Here is a 22,821-nt window from a genome sequence, read left to right on the forward strand (position 1 = left end):
CTCAAGCCACTGATGAAAACAGCACAGAAGGTTGTTCCACATGGAAGATACTACCATATCATTCTGAAATTAGGTATGAATTGTGGAAATCCTGTATTTAAAGCTATCTCATAGCAAGAAGGTAGGCAGGCAAATGCAGAGAGAGGGACTGAGTGCTTAACAGTGCAGAAGAGCCTGCTGCTCCCACCAACAGAGGCAGGAAGACTTGTGACATACAGAATCTTGGGAGAGCTGGCAAGATAACAGCACGGGCCCAGAAGACAGGCTAGCACTGTACTGGTTATTTATTGGTCTTGTTAGCTCTCTCAGATGTCAGAGATATGGAAACTTTTTCTTTCTTACCCTAACTAGCAGGCTTAGCAGTCATGCAAACAAAAGCACTTAGGGTGTTTTCCAGTCATGATCTTGAGTCATATCAGAAGCTGGTACAGTGAATATACTGCTTGTTAAATCAGGCTTTCAAACATCTAGCTTTTAGAGAAAAATAATGAAAACTCACAGTATTAGGCTGCATATTCTAAGTGATGAAACACAATGTAAGTTATATGACACACAGGTACTATTTTAAGATGAAGAACCACAAACAAAAACAAACTATTAATCCAAACAAGAAGTATCCCAATTGCAATCAATTCAGTAAAACACATGTAATTTGTCAACTGACACCTTTTGGCTCACATAAAAGGAATCCTATAATTTGAAGACAAGGAGAAGCGTTCTTGGAAGAGTGACAGTGTGATAAAGAAAATGTAAGTTAAAAGCATTCAAACAAGCTCACTTTACCAAGCCTGCAAAGATTAAAAAAATATTTTAAGTGCAAGATGCATCTGTGAAATAAAGATCGACTTATTTTGAGATTGTCTTGAGGGGGAAGCTATAATAATAAAAACCACATATTAATACACACAAGCATGTTTCTTGGCATAAGACATTGTTATCCTCATTGCAGAGATGTTTTCCATGGAATTTCAGAACTTCTATCAAGCTTCACCAAATAACCATACGATTTTTCTTTGAATATACAGTTTCTCTATAAACTGACATAAAAAGAGCTGTCAACAAAACCTTTAAAGTATTCATTTTGCTTGGTAGAGGTTCTCCTACCAAGATTTCACAAAAGACATCTACAGGCAGAACATCCTGGGTACACACACTTTTGGGGGGAGGAGAGGGGGAAAGAGAGGGACTGCACAGAAAAGGTCTCACAGGATCGTCCCAGCACCTTCTCTTTTCACACAGTGCTCCACAGCTGCCTGCAGAACATCCACAGCCAGTGAACCATGTTGTTTCATTTCAAAAACTGCTGCTACACCAAACCCTACGGCAGTACTTCAGAACTATTCATTTCAGTAACCCTGACATCAGTTTTTCCAAAGATTACTTGTGCAAAAAGTTGGAGAGCTAAGACAATATTCCTAATTCAAGAAATAGCCATTTAAACAGAAACAAACTAAATGGAAAGCATAACAGCTTTTCCAATTCAGAATAAAAAATTAAAATACAATCAAAAGAAAACATTAATATATTTTTAGGAGTTTGCTGGGATGGTGGCTGCTATGAAGTAAAACTGAAGAGAGACCCTGAAGTGAAATGGCGGAACTTGTTAGCCACCAGAGCACAACACATGGTCCAGCTCTTTTTCTCCATTTCAACTGATGGTAGGGGTAAAGGTTTTTCTGCCTTCTCCCTTCTTTTCTTAAGCAAGTAGTAAAGCATTATTTAATGATCAAGTAACCAGAGATACTAATTGGGTTCACCTTAAAAATGAAATCAGTAAGTGCAGTACTTGGTTGAGTTTCTGTAGTTAGGATTTAAAAGTTTTAAAGACATGAAAAAAGAAAATATGCTTAAGGATTAATAACAGATAGAGAAAATATGAAAATCACCTGAATTTTAATATTCATTGGTAGAACAGAATTAAGCGGTTTTGCTGTTTTTTAAAGATGCACTCTTCCTATTTGTAAATTATACAACGCAAAATGATATCTTGTTGTTTTAAGATTTCTACTTTTTTTAACCATTAAAAAGCAGGATTTGCTACTTTCTATATCCATATCCACTCTACTTCTTTCTACACTAACTTCTTCCTGGTTTTCCAAGGCAAAATAGAATTAAAGAAGGTTGAAGGAAATGGGAAAAGGAAGTTCGTTAAAATGTCATTTTTCTGGCTTAAACCTGAGTTCCTTCTGAAGGATTGTAACAAAAGACTTGAGATAGAAATACTACTTCCATATAGAGCCATAAACTCCCTTTGACCGTATTGTCTAAGATTCAACAACAAGGATGCACAACGGCAATTCTAACGTGCCTTTGGCAACTTGATACTGTTCTGATGAAAACATCTACCTGTAAGACTCGCATCACAAAAGCTGAGACTGAGCTCAGTTCAAGGTATTAAATGGTTTCAGGGTAACCTTATGCTACAAGTAGCCCAGCGACATTATTTTAGTTCCACATTTTGGGAAGTGTGTTTTCATTTGAGGTAAGACAAGGCAAACTTCCTAATGAACCCAAAGCTATAGGATATGTACCTGCACACATCCCTACCACATCCTTGCTTCCACAGCAGCCGCTGGAAGAACGAGTGCATGCAGAGTGCAAATAACAAAGTGCAAACTGTATCAAGGCTACTAGTGCAAAATGTACATACAATAAACTTTTAAAAAGGCAATCTATGGAAATCCCTAAGCATATCTTGCTTCTTAGGACTCATCTCTATGGTCATACTACAATGATTTGTGCTAAACTGTAACCTTAAATGAATACAGTGTATATAAATCTACAAAACTCCCTAAGCAAACATTCTTATTCTAGCACAGAATTGATTTTTCTCCCTTCCCTGTTTAATGTAATTCACTTTGGAAAAGTTTATTCTAAATTTAAAAAAGCCAATCACTATATAATCAGAGTAGTTTTACTGGCACAACTAGTAGAACCTTTCTAAGTAGACAAGTCTCTATAAAATCAACTACAACTGATAGCTACCATGCCAAGATAGGTTCACATTCTTCTTTCAGAAAGTGAAGATTAAAATAAATCCTTTATTAAATTCAGATCAGGTTCGATTAGGTTAAAGCATATAGTGAAACTGCTCCACAAATACAATGTGTGCACACAAACAAACAAGTTACAGTTGCCACACAGACATACCTAACAACTATGCCAAATTTAGATCAAGGGAAAAACTTAGGATCCACAGTCTCAAATACTTTCTTCCTAAAAGGGAGTATAAAAGTCACAAATAATTCTGCAATTCTTAATGCTAATAAAGAAAAAGACAGCAACATGACTTTAAATCATATTTAAAACTACTACTTAAGCACTACCATGAATAAAACTGCAGTCAATGCAATCCTCTCCAAAAGACAGAAAAAATAGAACTTGACAGGTTCATAATGACCACTTAAAAACCCTATCAGACCATGAAACATGTTGAGTATTTTCACGTCAGAAAATATATTTATTTGCACTATTAAAATATAGATATAGTCCAATATAAAAGGAAACACAGCTAGCTTTCACTGTATCAAAAGTTCAATTTTTAAGAAACTGCAGAAGCCCGAAAAGTGAAAAATACCTTACTTACTGGTTCTAAATAAAGAAAATTAAATTAAATTATCTCTTCTCCCTACTCAGAAAAATAAGACAGAGCTAAAAGAAGGATTTAGAAATTAACACACAAGTGTTTGTAAGAATGAATTAAAATGTGTTGACTTGCAAAAAGAAATCAAACCTCAATCATTATGAAAAAGTTCACAGGTCATAAAACCAGCACATTCTAAAATGTAACATATGATACAAACACTCTTAAGACTTGTTACACAGTTATTTCTAAATGTTCCATGTTGCTGAACGCACACCAGCATAGGGCCTGATCCCACAAAGATTTACACTCATACTGAGCTGTGAATAGTCCTATTAGAATCAACAGGATTACTCACAGAAAATCTAGTTATGCATAAAATTTTATGTGCGTGAAAATTTTTGCCACCTTGCTTATGCTAAAAATCAGTATTAGATCATCACTAGCATAACCATAATCTAGTATCAAATATGTATATCAGAAAGCTTTCAGTACTCTATTAACAAAGCCACAGTTACATGTCAAAATCCACAGGGATGCCACAAGTGTAGCGAGCATACTTTAAATACTCCAAAAATCACAGGCAATGTTACTTTTTATCTGGAAAAAAACCCCGTTGATTTTATGGCACTAATTTATAAATTACTAGAAAATAGTTAATTTTGAGAATTTATATAGGAATTTCTACCACTATAATCTCAAAAAAGAACAATACACAATTTCTGCGCTTACATATGACACTCAGGCACTCAAAATTGCTCACTCTGGAGACATCCAGTGAAATTTATATGCAGGAAAGAAAGCACTACACATAAATAAGGCTACCCAGCATCTTCTAAGTACTTCTAGAAGTTTACAACTTCAGTCCAACTGGTTAAATTATTTTTTGAAACTTCATATATCACATATATGCCTCAAACTGAATCTTTGTAAAAATATTTCAGATAACGTATCAAATGTTCTTTCATTTGATTTTGATAACAGTCAGCAGACAAAGCTGAGCCAATCTAACAGCTAACTGTCATTGAAAGGGGCAATCCTGCTCCCTCCCCTAAATGTGAGAGTCTACCCTATCTTGCCTACTCTGATGGCTCATGTCAAGACATACTGGTTTATACACTCCACCAGCCTGGTAAAATTGGGAGTTTTTCCCTAGTTACTAATTTTCTGCCAGTTTAATTCTATGTCTGGATTTACCAGGAAGACAGTGTGTCAGAGGCAGCTCAAAACAGGGCGCAGGAGTGGGCCCTTCCCTGTTCAGCATTCACTGCCTAACTGTCTCAGCCCATCTCATATAATTTCACCTTGAAAATACAAGGAAAAGAAAAACATGTTGCTTTTTTAAAAACTGTGATTTTTTTTTTTTTACATGCCTTTAAATTCCTCGGGTCTTACCACTCCTCTATTATCTGAAAGTATCTGTGAAGCATCTCTTCTAATCACTAGCACTATGCTAGCGTTGCTTTACAGAAGATGACAACCTGATGTTTCTATCAGTTACCCTACGGGCCCAAATGGCAAAGGGGTGTGTGAGTGTGTATATATATATATATATGTATATATAAAACAGAATTTCTGGTGTTTCTTTCCAGATCGCTTTTTAAAAATCCTTACATTATACATACACACTAAAACCCCTGGAAGAATACAAGGAGTTACACACAAACATACAGAAGTTTCAGGGACTACCACAAGTAAAGTACCTTTGTGCATCATAATTTGCCTCTCTAGCCTATTGGCACTGTGATTTTATTTCATTTTAATAAAAAGATCATACATGTCTCTGTGTGTGTGTGTATGTATATGCGTATCTTTTTCTATAAAGCATCGTTTCCTTCAGCACACTGGATGGAATGCTCCATAGAACAAAGTGAAACTAGTAAGATGGTTTGTAATACCCTTGTTCTATTTATTGCAAGGGCTGAAACATGTAAATGAGACACAGCAAACAGGAAAATAAAGTCACAACCATTTAAAAAGTTGAATGCCATCTTGCAAAATAGGATCCTATCTTTGGTCCTGCCAGAGATCTTACCCAAGTCTACATAAGCCATTTCTACCAAACTTTTTTTAAGAACAGTTGATCAGTAATTATATTATTGATTTTATTTATTTTTATTTAATGCATTTAATTATATTATAATAAATAATATAATTATACTTTCCTCATCTTCTGGGTGCTTAACCTGACACATCTGGGTCAGATTTATCCTAAATGCTGAGTATTCAAGGCTGCAATTAAATCAATGACAGCAATACTTTGAAAATACAAATATGAATGCAATGCTGTATATTTTAAAAAAGAAAAAGAAAAAAAAGCTCCTGAAGAGCTCAACAGGCATGCACACCAAACAGAAATTTTCATCTTATTCCCAGACATCAGTTCTCCAGCCATAAAATAAGAAACAACCATTTCCTTTCCCTGAGGCATAGTGACATACTTGTAATAATAAGCAATGTTAAATATAGGTCACAAGGGTGAACTAATCACTTTCCAGTTCTCTTGTTCCTGTCACCAGCACACACAGCTCCCAAGGAGGAGCTGTGCTCCTTTCCAGGGAGGCAGCAGCAAAAGTAAAACGGAAAGGTATGCCCACATCAGTTACTTAGGTAACTACTGTGAGAAGGTAGGAGAGAGGAGTATGGCCTCTCCTGGCACCTAATCACTGATGCAAAAGCACAACCAGCCAGTAAGTTTCCAGCTGAGTAGCCACTTTGATGGAGAATCACTAGAGGAACAGAGGCAGACAGATGCAGGACTGTGACCAAGAAAAGGTAAGCATGACAGTAAGACTGAAGAGAGAAACTCTGGTTACCCCCATGATGTTGTAACAGAACTGTAAGAGATTTTGCTTCTTTTCTCAGCTCTGCCGCTGCTGTTGGGCAAATCTGTTACCTTAGCAAAACATTCCCCATATTTCCACTTCTTTGTCTCCAAAACAGGGGCAATGACCCACCTAGGATTTAGGCGTGAAGAGAGCAGTAGGAACTATCTATGAGGGCCTCACAAGCCTAGTGATAACCATTACAGAAATTTCAGAATTAAATATATTCATTCTGCCTTCAGAGCAGGATTAAGATGAGCACAATAAGAGAATACAGGTTATGCAACAAGAAGAAAGCAAATTACAGAGCAGATGCTTATTCAATGAGCAGCATTTATCCTGTACACTCAAAAAGGTAGGGGCTTCCATGGGGGAAATACTGTATTCATGTATCACAAAAGACTATAATATAATATTAAAGTACAATATATTAGTAATATAGTGAGGATGGTAAAATTAAGGTGACATAGGTAAAGCTCATTGCTACAAATTTAATGTTTGCATGCTTGACTTATACCTAAAACAGTTCTTTCAAAAGCATGCCTTTCTTGCCTGTAATATCTTTACTTCAGCCTCATTGTTTTCTAAAAGACAATCTACACACATTAAAGATAAATAGTAATGACAGAAAAATTCAAGCCAATTACTTAATATATCCACGTAGACTAAGTTAACATTGGACAATAAGCTAACAAAAGTATAATCAAGAAGGTTTTGATCAAAAAACCTTTAAGTTAGCAGCAAAAGCAGCCTCTGAGATTCTGGAAGACATCCCTCATTTACATACATGACAGCATAAGAAAAACTTTTAGGAAAATACCAACACTAATCTAAACCATAGGTGAGAAGGACATGAATAATGATACAAAACAGATCACAGAGCACAGACAGTATTTCTAGATCTTACTTCAGTACTTGAAAGCATTATTTCAACACGGGCTCTCAGGTTGTGAGGGCAATGTAAGCATTTATAAAACAGGAACCATTCTCCTAACTTGCAATTTCAGTTTTAAGACATCGCCATGCACCAAGTACACATTTTTTCCTTAACTTTGTTATGGTAAGCTTATTCAGGGTAAGATTACCTTCTGTGTAAGATCCAGAAACATCTTCTGCAAAATATCCTTGGCTCTCTGTAGACTAACTTTTCACATGGTGATACTGTCAAGGAACATGTTCTCATTTAAACCTGCTGAGGAGTCAGTGTCATACCGCAGCATAACTTCATTTTTAGTGGGTATGTATATCTTTTCAGCTGTGTTTCAAACACACCCTTTAACTACACATTGAACAGTAACCTCAAAAAATCCAATTAGTCTGAAACATGATAGAATGAATACCTTTTTAGTAAAAGATTCACTGCAGACAGACCAAGCAAATCCTATGCTTTTTATATTGTTTTTCAAACACCACGGTGTTACCTTTAGTGGCCATCTTTCTAAGCCACCAGTGAGTGGTCTAGGCCAGAAGATCTGAAAGAGCCCTTCCTAAAGCTCAAAGACTTGGTTGAGCTCTGTTGACTACTTCACTCCTCAAATGCCATAGGTCTGCCCTACCTCAAAAAAATATGAAGGCCTTTCAGAGATCTATTCCACAAGACTAATATGCCTAGTAATTAAAAAATGGGAAACTAAACATGAAACAGAAAATAAACTGCTTCAAACACATAAATATCTACTTCACTTTTGCTAACATGAACACAACACAATAGAACACACACATAACAGCTCATGTTAAAAATAAGCCCATATAATAACCGCCTCAGGAAAGAAAATAATCACAGGTGACAGTTATTAATCCTAAAGCACCACACATTTCCATAAGGTGTTTGGACCCTTCAGTGATGGCAGCTGTATAAGAATGTAAGAACAGTGAAGTGACAATGATTTAGGTATCGTTAGAAGCAGCATCTTGGACAGTATGTTCTGGTGGTAGCCCTTTGTCTCCTTTAATGCATGATGAAAAACAAGGAGCAGAGGATCTCGTGATGCTCCAGTTAGGGAGCCCACTGACCAACAGTGAACAAAACAAACAAACAACAAAAAACCACAACAAAAAAACATACCACTGTTCTTCAAAGTAGTCAAGCATCTTCATCAAAAATAAGCAGAAGAGTCAGCACATAAACAGACACATGTTAGTATTTAAAGACAGTGTGAAATCAGCCAGAGGGGGAAGGAGTAGAAATAAACTCTAAATTCATGGAAGTGAGCAACTAGGTCACCTTCTCAAAACTCCCTCTTGGAACAGAAGCATGTTACACAGACCATGCTAAGACAACAAAAAAAGTTTTTGAAGAGTACACTTCTGTACAGTTAGGATTTTTTTTCCATGTTGTTGCAACAAATCCACCACCGCCCTACTGATAACCAACATTTGTGGTCAGATTAAATCAACTGAGAACTATTCCTAACCCACTTACATAAAATTCCAGAATTGTAAGTCAGCCTCTTTTAATCTGGCTGATCCTCACTGAAGGAAAAGTCAAATCAAGTAACTACTACATGCATTGTGCTTCTGCAGCATATCCTTTTCAAAAGACTATCCACAAACCCAACAAGAATTCCCAGATGACTCTTCACCTTGATACTCCAAGAACGGTATGAGCAAGGAATCCCGCTGACTTCTACCACATACCCCAAGGTGATCACTCTTCATTACAGTTTTACATTTCTCAAACAATTTTAAAGCACTTAAGCCAATTTTCAGATCAAGACAAGCCAAAACATGAGATGTCTAGAAGCCATTTCATAAGAGCAATAACAACACAGATATCCTGGCCCATTAACTAACACAGAAAATAATCCAAAAAATAAAACTCAGACTTCTCAGGATTGTGCCCTCATGAATAAAAAGATTGTGGAAATTGGATTCTACCTTAATGACTCTGGTACCCTGCAGCTGATTTTCAGTAATTAAGTGCTAGAATACACTAAAACAGAAATTCAGATTGATCAAAAGATATGATTCACCTTTATAACAACTCCTATAATCATTAGGAAAAAAAAATCTTGAAGGTTCTTGATGCCATTAAGTCACAGGTCAACAATTAAGAGCTACCATCTCAAACAGGTCTTAAATTTCTGACAACCCACAGTCAAATAACTTCATGATGAAGCCAAGTCTTAGTAAAATACATTCAATACGGCCTGTATTACTAAACAAGCAGGAAACCAATTCTTATAGGATTCAGTAAAACAAAAACCCAGCATGTCCTGTGTTTATGCTTTCCAGATACTGTTTTCTCACCCAACCACATTAAGAGTCTCAAGTCCTCAAGACCTCAACCCACTGATGATGCTGCATTCACCCAGGTTCCCTCAATGCATGTGTCCCACAGGTAACGGGGCAACAATTTCAGGCACTCAAAATGCAAGCACGAGAGCTGAGACTGCTTTGCTGAACGCGCATCCAACCAAAGATGGGAAAGGAAGAGTTGCCCAATGTTACAGCAAATTTCAGGCATGCAACATGTAATTGCTTTCTGGATACGCAGCCATACTCTCACCATCAGCACAACTGTGGAAAGCCCCACGCCTGTCCTGTGACCTCTAAGGAATGTCAGTCATGGACAACACAAAGACTTACTAGACAGTAAATTGCAAGGTCATGCAAAGAATTGAGAGATTCTTTTCTTTCAGTCTGTCCTTTTACATTGCTGTTCCTTGAAAAGTGACAGCAAACACACTTAAAGCTGACATATTTGATCCAATACAATGTATGTAACACTGAGTATAGGTTCATAGCACGCACCAGAAAAGCCTGAATACACCTGGTTTGCATGATCTACTTTTAACTGACAGATGAAGACAACAAGCCCACTGGTTTTGTCTACAAACTGCCATCTATTCTACATATGCAAGCAATATACTATGACAACTGGATGATCATCCTCTGCATGCTTCTTTTCTACAAACTGTTTTATCCCCCCTCCCAATCGCTAATTTCATGTCACGTATAAATAACTGTGATTAAAAAAATACATTTTAAATACATAAAAATTCTTTTCTACAAGTCATTTAAGAAGCAAACCTCATCACCTCTACCAGAAAAAAGCAACATTAAAGCCAAGTAGCTTTCCCTTACTTCCTTACACTCCCTAACAATACAAGCTTTCCCAATCCCTAGAACACAATCACATAACTTTCACATCTTTTTGCTGACTCAGACAAAAATTTATCACAGAACATAACCATCAGGTTCACCAGTGACAGAGGAAGCTCCTCAGAACAGCAGTCTAATAAAGCTTTCCTCCTTGAGGGATGACAGCAGTCTTTCTCCCATATGAATGATTCATTTTTGTTTGATATTGTTAAAGCAATATTCATGCAGGGCACCTTCACACTAGATTTTACCCCCAGAAAATGGTTATAAGGCTAAATCATAAGCTGAAAACCGATATTCCATGGACACGTCTAGAAAATCTGCAAGTGACTGTGGTCTAAAATAATTGTATCATATCTTGGTACCCTGAGAACTGACCACCTCCCTCTGCAGTTGACCTACTCTGGTCATGACAAAAAAAAAAAAAATTCAAGGTAAGAAACATAAGATTGGCAAAAAGAATTAATTGAGTTTACTAATGTTTCATGAAGAACTGTGTTAAAATAAACTTCAAGAACACAAAGGAGATGATTTCTTAAATATAATTATACAGTTACTGTCGGATCTAGAAATGCTTAGTACTACAAATGACCCAACTTAAAAGCCTGACAATTGTCATCCATCTCACATATATTTCGTCTGACAGAGACTCACATATAAGAGCGACCTATGTTAGGAACCACTGTGTATGTGGTCAGATACAAAGGAGAATCGTACTTCAGGAGATCAGCAACAGAGATGATAATTTACTTCAGAGTACTTTTATTTGAGAAACTCTGAAATCATCCACTACACCTGGAAATACTGACTGTTACAATGCTTACAGACTAAAAAATCATCCATGGATCCTGTGAAATGTACTCATTTCTTGGCTTTAATTCTCATTTTTCTCGCTCTTCCCTCCCTTTACAAAACTGAAGAATGTTTGCAATGCAATACTACAGATGCATTGTTGAAAGCAAGACTAAATAGTTTTCACTACCAAAGGAAGTCTGCAGAAAGCCAGTGAATTTATAAGTTGCATACTTGCTTTGCCCCTTCCCAGTAAACTACAGATCACAGCTACATCCCAGGCAGCTAACTCATATAATATGCTGCTTATTGTCTGGCAAAATAAACGTCACTTTACGCTGAACATTTCTCATAGTTGATGACTGGAGATTTAGGCCAGACATCATCATTAATACATGCTACAAGTGTTCTACATATACATATATATATACATATACATATATATCTACATATACATATACATACTTTTTAACAGCATATCACTATTTTCTTGTTTCAAATCTAATCCCAACAACAGAAAAAAAGAAATCATACAAATTTTAAGGGCAATCACATAGTGGTTAAAATTCAGAGAGTATAAAAAAGGACTGTTTCCTCTCTTTTAAAACACTGCTAGCGAACATTCGACTATATGTTAAATCTGCCCAGCAGCAAGATTTCCCACTTCACCTCTTGCACTAAGGTAACATGACCTGGTCATGATGTTACTGACATTGTAAACCTTTCTAGTTATGTCTTTTATATCCATCCTGGGGTACCTGTGTATTAAAAGCTAATAGAGACATTATGGGAAATTATTACAAAAATGTTTAAATACCTGACAAAATTTTTATGAATGAGCATCTTTTTACCTTACAGATGTAGCTGCCATTTGAAACACCTTTAGCGCAGAAGGCTTACCAGCCTCGTATCTGAGCTCACACAGGTATCACAGCAGCTTTACACATTAGTAATATCAAATGTTATATCAAGAAATTACTTTGTTTTACAGACATTGTACAAGCACCTTGATTTTTGGTTTGGGTTTTGGTGGCTTTTTTTCCCAGTGCAAGAGATCTTGACAGTTTATATTTGATAAGCTGTTCATAAATTATACCCTACTGCTGTTTGCAGGCTGGAACTTCTTCCCACACAGATTTCGTTCTATCATCAGACTGTTTAATTCTGTGCCTATAAAAATGTCATCCTAGTCGTAAGAGAAGAATTAGACAGTACCGTCTTAAGGTTTTCTGCACAACTGTGACATGATGCAGATACTGTAATACTAATATGCCAGCAGAGTATATCAATTGCAGGATCAGGCCAATATACATACCCCATTAATGAGCTATGTATGTCTTGCTGTTTTCCAAAGTGCAATGAAATCATGAACTAATACAAATTAGTAATACATTAACTACATTATAGGATTTGCACTGATACCTCTTGATATCATAGCCCTGAATACATTAACACACTGATAATATCATAAAAGTACACTAAAAATTATTTCTGAGCAAAAGCAGTATTAAGTCTCTATAATATCACCCAAAATAAAATTCTGACAGTATGGAAGAACTTATCAGGAGATTCTAACCTTTCTGCATGTTGTGCTTTCCACAGTCTTTCTAAAAGTCACCGACTTTCCCCTTAGGACACGCTTACAATCAAGTTCTGTGAGAATGTATTATGGATTTTTCCAGATATTTTATCCAATATGCTGAACGATGTATGAAAAATAGCTCTATATGGAGTCAGGGGAAGACCATTTAATCACATATAATATTGGAATGCTCACATATGTTATTGTATTTTAATTTGTACAATGATTTGTAAGTTAAATAGGTTAAACTTATGTCACTTGTGTAGTTTACAGCATTACTGCTGACGTATAAAATATTATGTTCTATGTAGATGATGAAAAAATGTATATTTCATAGGTATACAGAGTACTAATGAGCTAAACAGATGGAGTTGCATTTTTAATTTCACTGGAAAGTACTGAAGTAAAGTAACTAACAGCATTTGTGCAAATGAAAATAAATCTCACAAAAACCTGAATGGATTTTCTTTTGTTAGATAGAGGTTTGTGTTTGGCATATAGCTATGTATTATAGCCAATGGCTGTGTTCTGCTGACATGGCCTGTCAATAGCTATGTCTCAGCTGTTTAAAAAACAGTACGTTAAATGTATAAACTCAGTACTAGTTCTGCATAGATTCCACCACATGGAAGCGAAAAAATAAAAGAAAAAATGTATTTGATGAATCTCAGTACTCCAAGAAACACTATTTTCCCAAAAGTATTTCTGTCAAGGACACAAACAAATTAAAGTGCAAGTTAATCACAGTAGTGATCCTTCACATAAGCCCTGCAACCTGATAGAAGCAGACACCCATGTCTGCTTACATCCATGGAGACTCTGTGTAACTTCATTTGTCTTTAAACACTCAGGTATGCAGATCACATTGCAAGCTGAAGGCTTGAATTTATTTCATCATAATCGATGCTGGTTTGAAAGGCAGCTATCATTAACATGCCAGTCAAAGGCACAAGAAGTAATTATTTTAAATGAAACGTATTTATTTCTCTGTTAGATCCATTTAGGAGTTTTCAAAGTAAAAAATATTTCCAATGGCATTTACTTTTCATTCCTTGTCCCATTCACTTAATATACAAGACATTGTTAAGTTTGGACAAGAAAGTTGGACACTTCAGTTTCATGTTTAGGGTAACAGCAGTGTGTTTATTTATCAAAGACATTATACCAACATTGTTATTTCTTATTTAACTTTTTTACTTCACACTGAAAAATGTATTTTATATTAGAGCCAAAATTAAATCAAACAATCCCAAATCATTCTCAACACAAAGTGGTTTTAACAGATTAAGGCCCACTTTGTCAGGCTCCTCCATCTAGGCCTCCATTTGTAATATTTACAATGGGACAACAGCACATAGCAGTCCTCACCAGAGGAAGCCTCTACAAAGATCCTAATCACTAAAAACATCATAGATCTCTAGCAGCAGATACAGAAGACAATCCCACTCTGCTTTTCCCCAAAATATTAGAATACAACCAACCCTTCTTCCCCATTAGTACATTTTAAATTGTTTTACCTAAATCCATATACTAACAACCTGAACATGCACTAACAATGCTGAACTTCACTATTTACAAATTTACATTATTGAACCTGTGATGCAAAGAACTCATCTGTAAGTGAGCTAAACTTAGATGCATCATCACCGTATTTCACTAGAGTAATACATTCTTAGTATTCTCGTAGTTCAACTCTAACATTAACAGTATACGAAGTTCTTAGCTAGAAGAACTTCCAACCTCAATGGTTTTACAATTAACACATGTACACTCCACAGAGCTTTAAACCCCCGTACAAATAAAATTGTATACATTGACCTGAGAGGGAAAACCGTCTTTGAGAAGTACATAATAATATTACAGAAGTATGTGTTCCTTCAGGTGAACAATTTAGCCTGCAATGTAACTTGTCAGATTCTGAGTAATTTTTCTTCTGATTTTTTTAATCACTGTGATTCTTCAAGTAGCTACTTACCTACTTGTGATATGATTTCATAATCGATTATATAGTATGGATTTTCCATAAATAGAATGCTTGCATTACAATAAAAATTAAACACGTATGGACAAGAAGGACAATAACAGAAACAGAGATTACATATACATCTGTTCTCCCAGGCCTCAGCCTGAGGAGTGAAGACCGAAAAAGTACATGTGCACATGACAGCGTAAATGCAAGAGGTCACCCTCATCTTTTTTAGCTTTATTCAGTTATATGAGCTCAGTGACTAACCACATGTATATTTGGAGAAGAGGGGCATACAGACATTCAGAACCAACTACAAAGAAAATACTTTTGGAAACTGAATACACGTACATGCATCTGAGTATTCATCAAGGAAGGCCATGACAACAGTTTTCAGGAGATTGTGCAACTGAAAAATTAATTTTGTTGAGTTTTCCTTAATTACTGCAACAAAAGCAGGGTTTTCTTGCCTCTTCTGTGGATCTGTCTGTACCCCTGCACCAGGAGACTGCAGATCCCATGAGATCCACAGGAAAGCTGGCCTCATGAGCTCTAGAGCTTCCCAGCACAGCCAAAGCTTCTGCAGATGACAGCTGTCACTGGACACATGCACGAATCCCAAACACTGGAACACTGAAAAACTAACACTGCCCAAAGGTATGCAAACTTTTTACATAGCAGGATAGATTTTAAGTCTAGATCCTACCATTGGTTTATCTAGTCTGATTTTGAGTACAGCCTAAGATACCTGCTAAAACTGACAGTGGTTCATGCATTTTTCCACATCTTTCCTTCACAAAGCATGCTTCACCAAACTCTGGGAGAACAACTGTTAAAGCTGTACCACTTACAGGGAGGAAATCTGATACTGGCACTCCAAAATGTTCAAGCATGACAAGCCCGGGTACATATCTTTAGCAAGCTTGTAAAGTATTACTGAAACCTGTATATAAGTAAAGCAAATAAACAAAGCAACTGAGATCCTACTCAACAGAAAAACCATAGCCCTCTGTCATCGGTCTTGTACCAATGGCAAAGATGCTGCTCATCAGAAGTAAGACACCTCTCCCATCTAAAACTTCCTGGACCACAATGTCACGTGTACACACAGAGAGAGAGAGAGAGAGAGAGAGAGAGAGGGGTGATGCTCTAAGTAGACTTTCAAAGCAAGACTAAAGCTGTGATCACTCGATTCCACATATCTACTTGTTTTTATCGTTGTGCAAAAGCCCTCGCAGCTGCTCTGAACAGTTTACAAAAACCAAGTGATCGGAGAGATGATTTACGTTTGTAACACAAGTGTGTTCCCTTTTCATGAGCCGGCTTAGTACAGACATTGCTGCACTCATCCCAGCTGAGGTTTGGCAGGAACTGGGAGAGGAAAGACGATGAAGAGTGAAAGTGTTTAAACCTCAACTAATTTCTCCTCAACTCCTACTGGTCCCCCCTGCCCTCCCAAGCACTTCCAGCCTGGCACTTGTTAGCAGCTCCCGACGCTGCAGAGAGCTCCCGTGCAAAAGCTTCCTCCGAGCAGCTGAGAGGAGACTCGGAGGAGGTTGTTCGAAGAATAAAATTCAACGAAATAAATTTTCACAAGTCGGCACGCTTCAGCTATCTTACACCAGAACAATGGAGCGCGGGCAGCGGGAGGATACGGCCGCCCGGGGGGCCAGGGCCGGCGGCACACAGTGCCGGCCCGTCCGCCCGCCGCTCCCCCGGCCCTTTGTCTGTCCGTCCGTCAGCCGGCCCGCGGGCAGCGCGGCCCCATCCCCGCCGCCCCGCCAAGGCCTGCTTGGCCCTGCCGCGACCCCGGGCTGCCGGCCCGCCGGCCCCGCCGGGGAAGCCCCGCCGCCGGCCGGGAGAGCGGCAGAGAGCTCCCGGCGGCCCCCCCGCGGCGAGCAGCGCGGGAGGAGGGCCCCGCCGCCTCTCGCCTCATCCCCCGCTCGCCGGCCTCTCCGCCGGCGGGGCCAAGCGCGGCCCATGCGGGCGGGACGCGCCGCGCCAGGCCGGGCCCCGCCGCGCCGAGCCGCTGCCCCCCCCCTCCCCCTGCCTTGCCTTCCCTCTCCTCCTCCCTCCCTCCCGCCGCGCACCTCCCGCCGCCGCTGCGGCGGGCGGGCGGGCCCGGCCGGACCCGGCCAGTTCCCGCTCCCGCCCGCCGGTACTTACCGGCCGCAGAGCTACGAAGAGAAGGCGGGCCAGGCCGGGCCGGGGCGCGGCGGCTCAGCGTGCCCGTGCCGCGGCCCCGGGCATGGCGGGGCGGCGGCGGGGCGCGGGGGAGGGGAAGCGGCGGCGGCGGGGGAGGGGAGGCCGAGGGGAAGTTGGCGGCGGCGGCGGCGGCTCCTTCCTGCTCTGGCGGGGCGAGCGGCGCCTACCCTCAGCCTCCTCCTGGCGGTGACAGCGACAGCCCGGCCAGAGCGCCGCCGCGCCGCGGTGCAGCATGGGAAACACGCCCGGAGGACCGGCGGGCGCCCGGGCGCGGCGGGCCGGCGGCGCGGCGAAGCGGGGAAGAGAGGGGCGAGCGGGGCCGGGCCGCGCCACGTCTCCCGCCGGCGGCCCGGGTGATGCCCGGCTCAGGAGGCCGACGCGGCCGTGGGAAGCCCCGCCGGGCGGGCCCGGGTGAGCGCTGCCCCGCGCCGGCCCTGAGGTGCGGGAGGGCGGGAAAGGCCCTCCGGCCGCCCGGGTTGTGCAGGCCTCGGGCGAGGGGACGAGGCTGGCGGTGCCCCCGCCCCGGTGGCTTCGTTTGCAGTAGGAGCTCTGGGATGAGCGGGGGCCGCGGTCGGGGGCCGGGAGGGGGCTGGAGGACCCCCAGGGCCCCCGCTGAGCCGGGCTCCGTCTCCTGACGCACCCCGCTTCTCCCGGGTGAGGCCAGGGCCTGCGGGGGGCGCGGGCGGGGCCGGAGGCCGCGGGAGGCCCCAGGCCCCCGGTGCTTACCCAGGTGGTGGCTGCGGGACCTCCAGGGCCTCCAAATCCCTCAGGAAGCCCCGAGATGAGTTTTCTGCGCCATAATCTCCATGACCATGGTGTTCTCCGTGACCCCAACGCAGTAAGTGCTTTGGAGAGCCAAACCGGCTTAAACCTTCCTTGGAACCTCTCTCCACCCAAACCATCTGCGCCTTTACAACTTCGGCTGTGTCTTGCTCTTGCATTTCTCCACTTCATCTCTTTTAGGGGTTACCAACTTCTCCACATTTCTCTAAATAATGTTTTTAGCCCAGCAACACACTTAAACACTTTAACTTAATTGCTTTATGCCACTTGCTTATAATTAAGAATGTGCTTAAGCACTCTGCTAGATTGAAGCCAAAATCAGCATAAGCTCTGTTGGGTAAAATTCACCAGTTTCATCGGGCTTAGCTTTGTGAGTCATTCCGTCAGCAGCAGCCCCAAGCTTTTTGCTGCAAGCTTAGTTATTCCCAGGTTGTCCTACAGGATCACCCTGTCTCTGTGACAACGCTTAGGCCCTTCATTCTGGTCCTGTTAGAAGTAAGATGCATCTGCCTGGTGAGTCAGCTTCATGTAGGGTTTCTAGTTCCTTTAACGAGATGCCTTAATGAAGTTCTGCATCCTTATGCAGGTCATGGATTGTGCCATCCAGTTACAGCGTGATAAATTGCATTAAGCAGAAAATATTAGTGACATTAGGACCCAGTCTGAACGTCTGCCCTGACTTCATGCAGTCCATATATTTCAAAATAATTGTGTCGAGTACTCAATCTGTATGAACGGCGGAAGGAGTTAATAAAACATGGTAACATTTCATGCAGTCACCTACAATTTTATATAAAGACAAGAAGTGTCATTTAGCTGCTTGCTGAATAAAATGGGAAACTTTTTAATTTCCAAAAACAGAGTTTTAGAAATTGAGGGAAGTTGTACATTTATGCAGCTTTGATTTTTTTTTCCTTCTTCAAAGACAATTAATTTGGTGACTCTATTCATTTTTACCTGTCAGAAAAAAAAAATTTTCGAATTTCATTAAGTCTGAGTCAGGAAGCTCAGCCACTAAAACCTTAATTTAAAATACACTGAGGATTTAAAGCTTTCTGCAGGGTGAGCACAAGTCTTTCTCCAAGGACACATCAATTGGAACCTGCTTTTCAAAAAATTTGTTTGGCAATTAACAGTGTAACATGAAGAAGAAACACAGTCTTGCATTTAATGCAAAGAAGTAAGACTCAGCATATTTGGCTTCTGTTCATTACTGTGCTGCGATTCTTCTATGACCTTAATCAAGACAAGCTCCAATTTTCAAACATCAGTTTGGGTTAGGGTGGAGTTTTCTGTTGTTGTTTTAAGAGGAACTGAGCACCTACAAATTGTCAAGTTCAGTGAGAAACTTCCAGTGCTTTGTTCATCTGGAAGTCTCCCCCACCAAGGCAGGGGTAGTGAAGGGACAAGTCAGACCTTGCACCTTTGCTTCACTGCCACCTGTATTTTCAAATTATGGTAGCTCCTTACAATTCACACAGTTGTGGCACTGATGTTGTTTATTTTAGTGGTTTGACACACATTTAATATTGTGTTGTTTATTAACATTAGTGTTTGGACATAACAAAATAGAAAATAAATATGTAAAGCCAGTAGCTTGAGAAGCCTAAAGGACCGTTTTTTTTTTTTATGCTGCTCTGTAAATAGCAGACAAATTCTGTTTTTCCCCTAGGGAAAAAAATAATAGTCTTTAATGTAGTCTTCCCTCTCCCTTCTGAATTCCAGAAGTTGCCCACCCATGAGAAACCCTCTAAAAGGCATTTTGTGTGCAGTGTGGAGCACAGTACGTTTCAGGTTTTTTTTTTTTAGGAGGGATAAATAATGGAAAATGAAAGGCATTCCCTCCTCCTCGCTGCCCCCTTTTTTTCTCTTCCCTTTTCTGTATAAATCTAGAAACCAAGAAAAAGAGGAAGCACAAGCAGGCTAGATATTAAAAAGAGTGGCTTTTGGGAATCATTGGAGAGTATATGTGTGTTTTAAAAGGTCTCAAACAGGAAGTGGCTTCCGAAATAACTGTGTAGAACAAGCAGAACCATCTCATTTGACCTCCTGCCTGACAAACTGAAGGATTTAATTCAGAAATCTATGCATCAAACCAGTAACTTCTAGTGAAGCAGGAGTTGATCTAGGAAGATCCAGTCTGGGAATTTGAGAGGGAAGTCCACCGGTTATGTAGGTTTTAAAGATGGGCACTTAGCTTAATTCTTAATGTTATGCCTTCATATTTGTTTGAATTAAACTAGCCTGAGCTTCTAATCATTAGTTTTAGCCATTGGGTTTAAGGACCATGTATCAGAATTTTTAACTGTCTTTTTCAGGTCTTGCTTTATGCTTATAACTCTTTTTAAATCCCTTCCAGTTTTTCAAGAAGTATTTTTTTTGTTGTTTGAAAATACTGCTCTATCATTTAGCCCACAGACAGGTAAAACAACAGCTGTAGCTTTTTCCCTCCCCAATTCCATATACCCACACAACCTTTTATCTGTGCCTTTTGGAGTGGTGTACAAAGTTTAGTGATGTGGCCTGTCCTACTGACTCTGCCCCAGGTGAAGTTTCCTTGCTGCTTTTCTGTCCTTCCTCATGTAAAACAAGTATACAATGTGTCCATCTTCTCCCATTCCCTGTGCAGATGTTGCAACTACCAGTTCATAGTCTGGTTCCTTGAAACACACAAGATTGACTTTTCTCCTGTAAAACAAACAAACAAAAAAACCCAAAACCAACTGCTGAACTATGTGTGTCTGTACGTAGTTACAGGATCAGGCCAAAGGAAATGTGGAAAGCAATCTGCATGTCAACAATCAGGTTTTTTACTGAGTATTTTATAACCATGCTAAGTCTCAAAAGAAACAGACTTAAGATTATCAGTGAAGAGTTTATGTCCGTGGTTTATATATGGAGAATGCTGCCTGAAAAATCTTTTTCAAAAAAGTTGTTTACAAACAAAGTTCAAAACCAAGGTAAATCTAAAAGAAAGCATGGGGTGTTAGGATGTGGAAATACACAGTTCATCTTCCCCAAAAAATGTTAAACCAGCCTTTTCTGTGCTTATGGAATCATCAAGCAATTAATATTAATAACTTTGGTAGAGGATGAGAGTAACTTGACTTTCAGAGATAACAGATGTGTTCTCCCCCACCCGCTTGAGTTATTCTTTTAATATGAAAGTTAGTTTAAGCTTTAGTGTCTGTGTCTCACCAGTCTACACACTGGGCATGACCTGCAATTTTGCCTGGAAACCCTTTGACAAAAACAAGTACCAAATCATAACTGCATAAAGGAGCAGTAATCATCATTAGGACTAAACCCAGGATGGAGAATATAAACTGGTTTATTGTAAATGGCTTGTCGCCACAGAAGTGGAGATAAACACAGCTTGGTTCTCATTGCAGATTTATGTCTCATTCCCTGTTCAGCAACAGAGCCAAGCACGTCTAACTTCACAAATGCAACGATCCCATTGAATTAAATGGAGCTATCAGGTACTCAATCAGAAAACTAAATGCCTTCTTCAATTTCTCTCTTCCCCTCCCCTCCTTCCTTCATCTACTAAGGTCACTGTAGCCCTGGATAATACTAATATGTGCCACTGATACAATGAATGATGCTTCAGGAATGCCTAGATGAATGCCTGACATTTCAACAGTGGGTGCAATCAGGGAATGATTGCTATTGTAATACAGAAAATCTCCTTCCACCCATTTTTTCAATTCAAATATTTCACCAGGGCTTTAACTAACACAAACATTCAATGCAGAAAATTAAATGAGTCCATTGTCTGAGCATCTACTCACATTGTCTGTAAATTGCTCCTCTTCACTTCAGCATCCCTGATCAAATTTGTGTTTTAATTATTTTTTTATAGCAGGCTTTCAATTCATGATCCCACATAAACCTGACTCAACTGAGTTTGTGTTGCTCTATATTGCTAGAAGATCCAGAATCAATCATAATGCCATCAGTCACACAGTTGTACAGTATGCTTGTCCTGTGATGATATGGTATGCCTCAAAATACCTGTGCATCTGATGCTTGTAAACAAAAGTAATTAATTATGGAAAATACTGGTCAGAAGGAGAGGGTGCATGCAAGTCACCTGGCTCTTTTCCTTAATTCCTGAAATCTTTTCTGTTCCCAGAGCTGTTCAAAGAAGAACACTGTTCCACCTGAGCCCTGAAAAAGTCTTCATAACAGATTAGTTTCTAATGCCACAGACACACCTGATTCGACTCATTCATTTATTTTACAATAATACAGCAGCTTGAAATGCCTTAAAACTTGAGCTGAAGACATCATAAAAATCCCAGAGAAAATCAAAAGTAATGATTTGATGAGATACATACCTGTCTGAAAAAAAGAAAGATAGCAAGTCAGTGTCAGTCAAGATGGTTTTGCATAGACACAAGACACTGAGATACCTGTAATATGTTTGACTTGGTCCCACATGGCATTCCTGTAAAGTCAGCATTATAAATCTCCAGATAAAAAGAAAAGAGGATGTTTAATGTCTCATGCTGAGACATCTAATAGGCAGAAAAAGCAACAAAAATGATGATAATGTCGTACTTTGCCTAACAAATTGTCAAATCAAACAATGAGACAGAATTTAGAGAACCAATTTCTTTGCCTTAAAACACAAGTTATAAGCAGAGCAGAAAGCCATCTACTCTTAACTTAGATTGGATGTCTACCTAAGACATTTAAGTTGAATTAACTACAGATGGGAAAGTAAGAGGGCCTTAAACCCCAGCATGAACATGTTAGGATTAGGCTTTTTAGAATAAAATATAAAGGAAGCTAGGGATATTTTATCTGTAAAAAAGAAAGCATCCACACAGGGATTTGGTGGGCTTTAACTAATGCAATTTAATGTCATACCTTTATTCATCTTGATCTTTCCCAGGCGTCCCACTGCAGCTGAGTTCTTTTGTTTGAAGTATTACAGTGGATCTAATCAGAAAGATAGCATTAGCTGAACAAT

At 39.7% G+C, this 22,821-nt stretch overlaps 2 protein-coding genes across 3 annotated transcripts in view; one reads left to right on the forward strand and one right to left on the reverse strand.

The window, feature by feature from the left end:
* ZNF148 (zinc finger protein 148) overlaps positions 1-17,175 on the reverse strand; it is a 36,722-nt gene extending 19,547 nt beyond the window's left edge. Inside the window, exon 1 of one of the 2 annotated variants that reach the window (XM_055717464.1) lies at positions 17,019-17,175. The gene's annotated coding sequence lies outside the window, so the exon portion shown is untranslated. The remainder of the gene's footprint in view (positions 1-17,018) is intronic. The other variant, XM_055717463.1, reaches the window with a different exon arrangement.
* LOC106631766 (translation initiation factor IF-2-like) lies at positions 16,482-22,467 on the forward strand. The gene is made up of 4 exons (XM_055718408.1): positions 16,482-16,857; positions 16,992-17,468; positions 17,810-17,895; positions 21,979-22,467. The coding sequence occupies exons 1-4, from the start codon at positions 16,482-16,484 to the stop codon at positions 22,015-22,017; spliced, it is 978 nt and encodes a 325-aa protein (XP_055574383.1). The 3' UTR covers positions 22,018-22,467.
* Positions 22,468-22,821: the final 354 nt, after the last annotated feature.

Source organism: Falco cherrug, chromosome 8, assembly GCF_023634085.1.
Source record: "Falco cherrug isolate bFalChe1 chromosome 8, bFalChe1.pri, whole genome shotgun sequence".
Classification (NCBI taxonomy): domain Eukaryota; kingdom Metazoa; phylum Chordata; class Aves; order Falconiformes; family Falconidae; genus Falco; species Falco cherrug.

What these genes read in the sequence shown, in the direction of transcription:
- LOC106631766 (XM_055718408.1), top strand. Translation starts at nt 16,482, where the DNA reads ATGGAGCGCGGGCAGCGGGAGGATACGGCCGCCCGGGGGGCCAGGGCC. An exon ending in GGCGGGACGCGCCGCGCCAG is followed by an intron (nt 16,858 to 16,991) that starts GCCGGGCCCCGC and finishes GGACCCGGCCAG; the next exon opens with TTCCCGCTCCCGCCCGCCGG. An exon ending in TTCTCCGTGACCCCAACGCA is followed by an intron (nt 17,896 to 21,978) that starts GTAAGTGCTTTG and finishes TTCTGTTCCCAG; the next exon opens with AGCTGTTCAAAGAAGAACAC.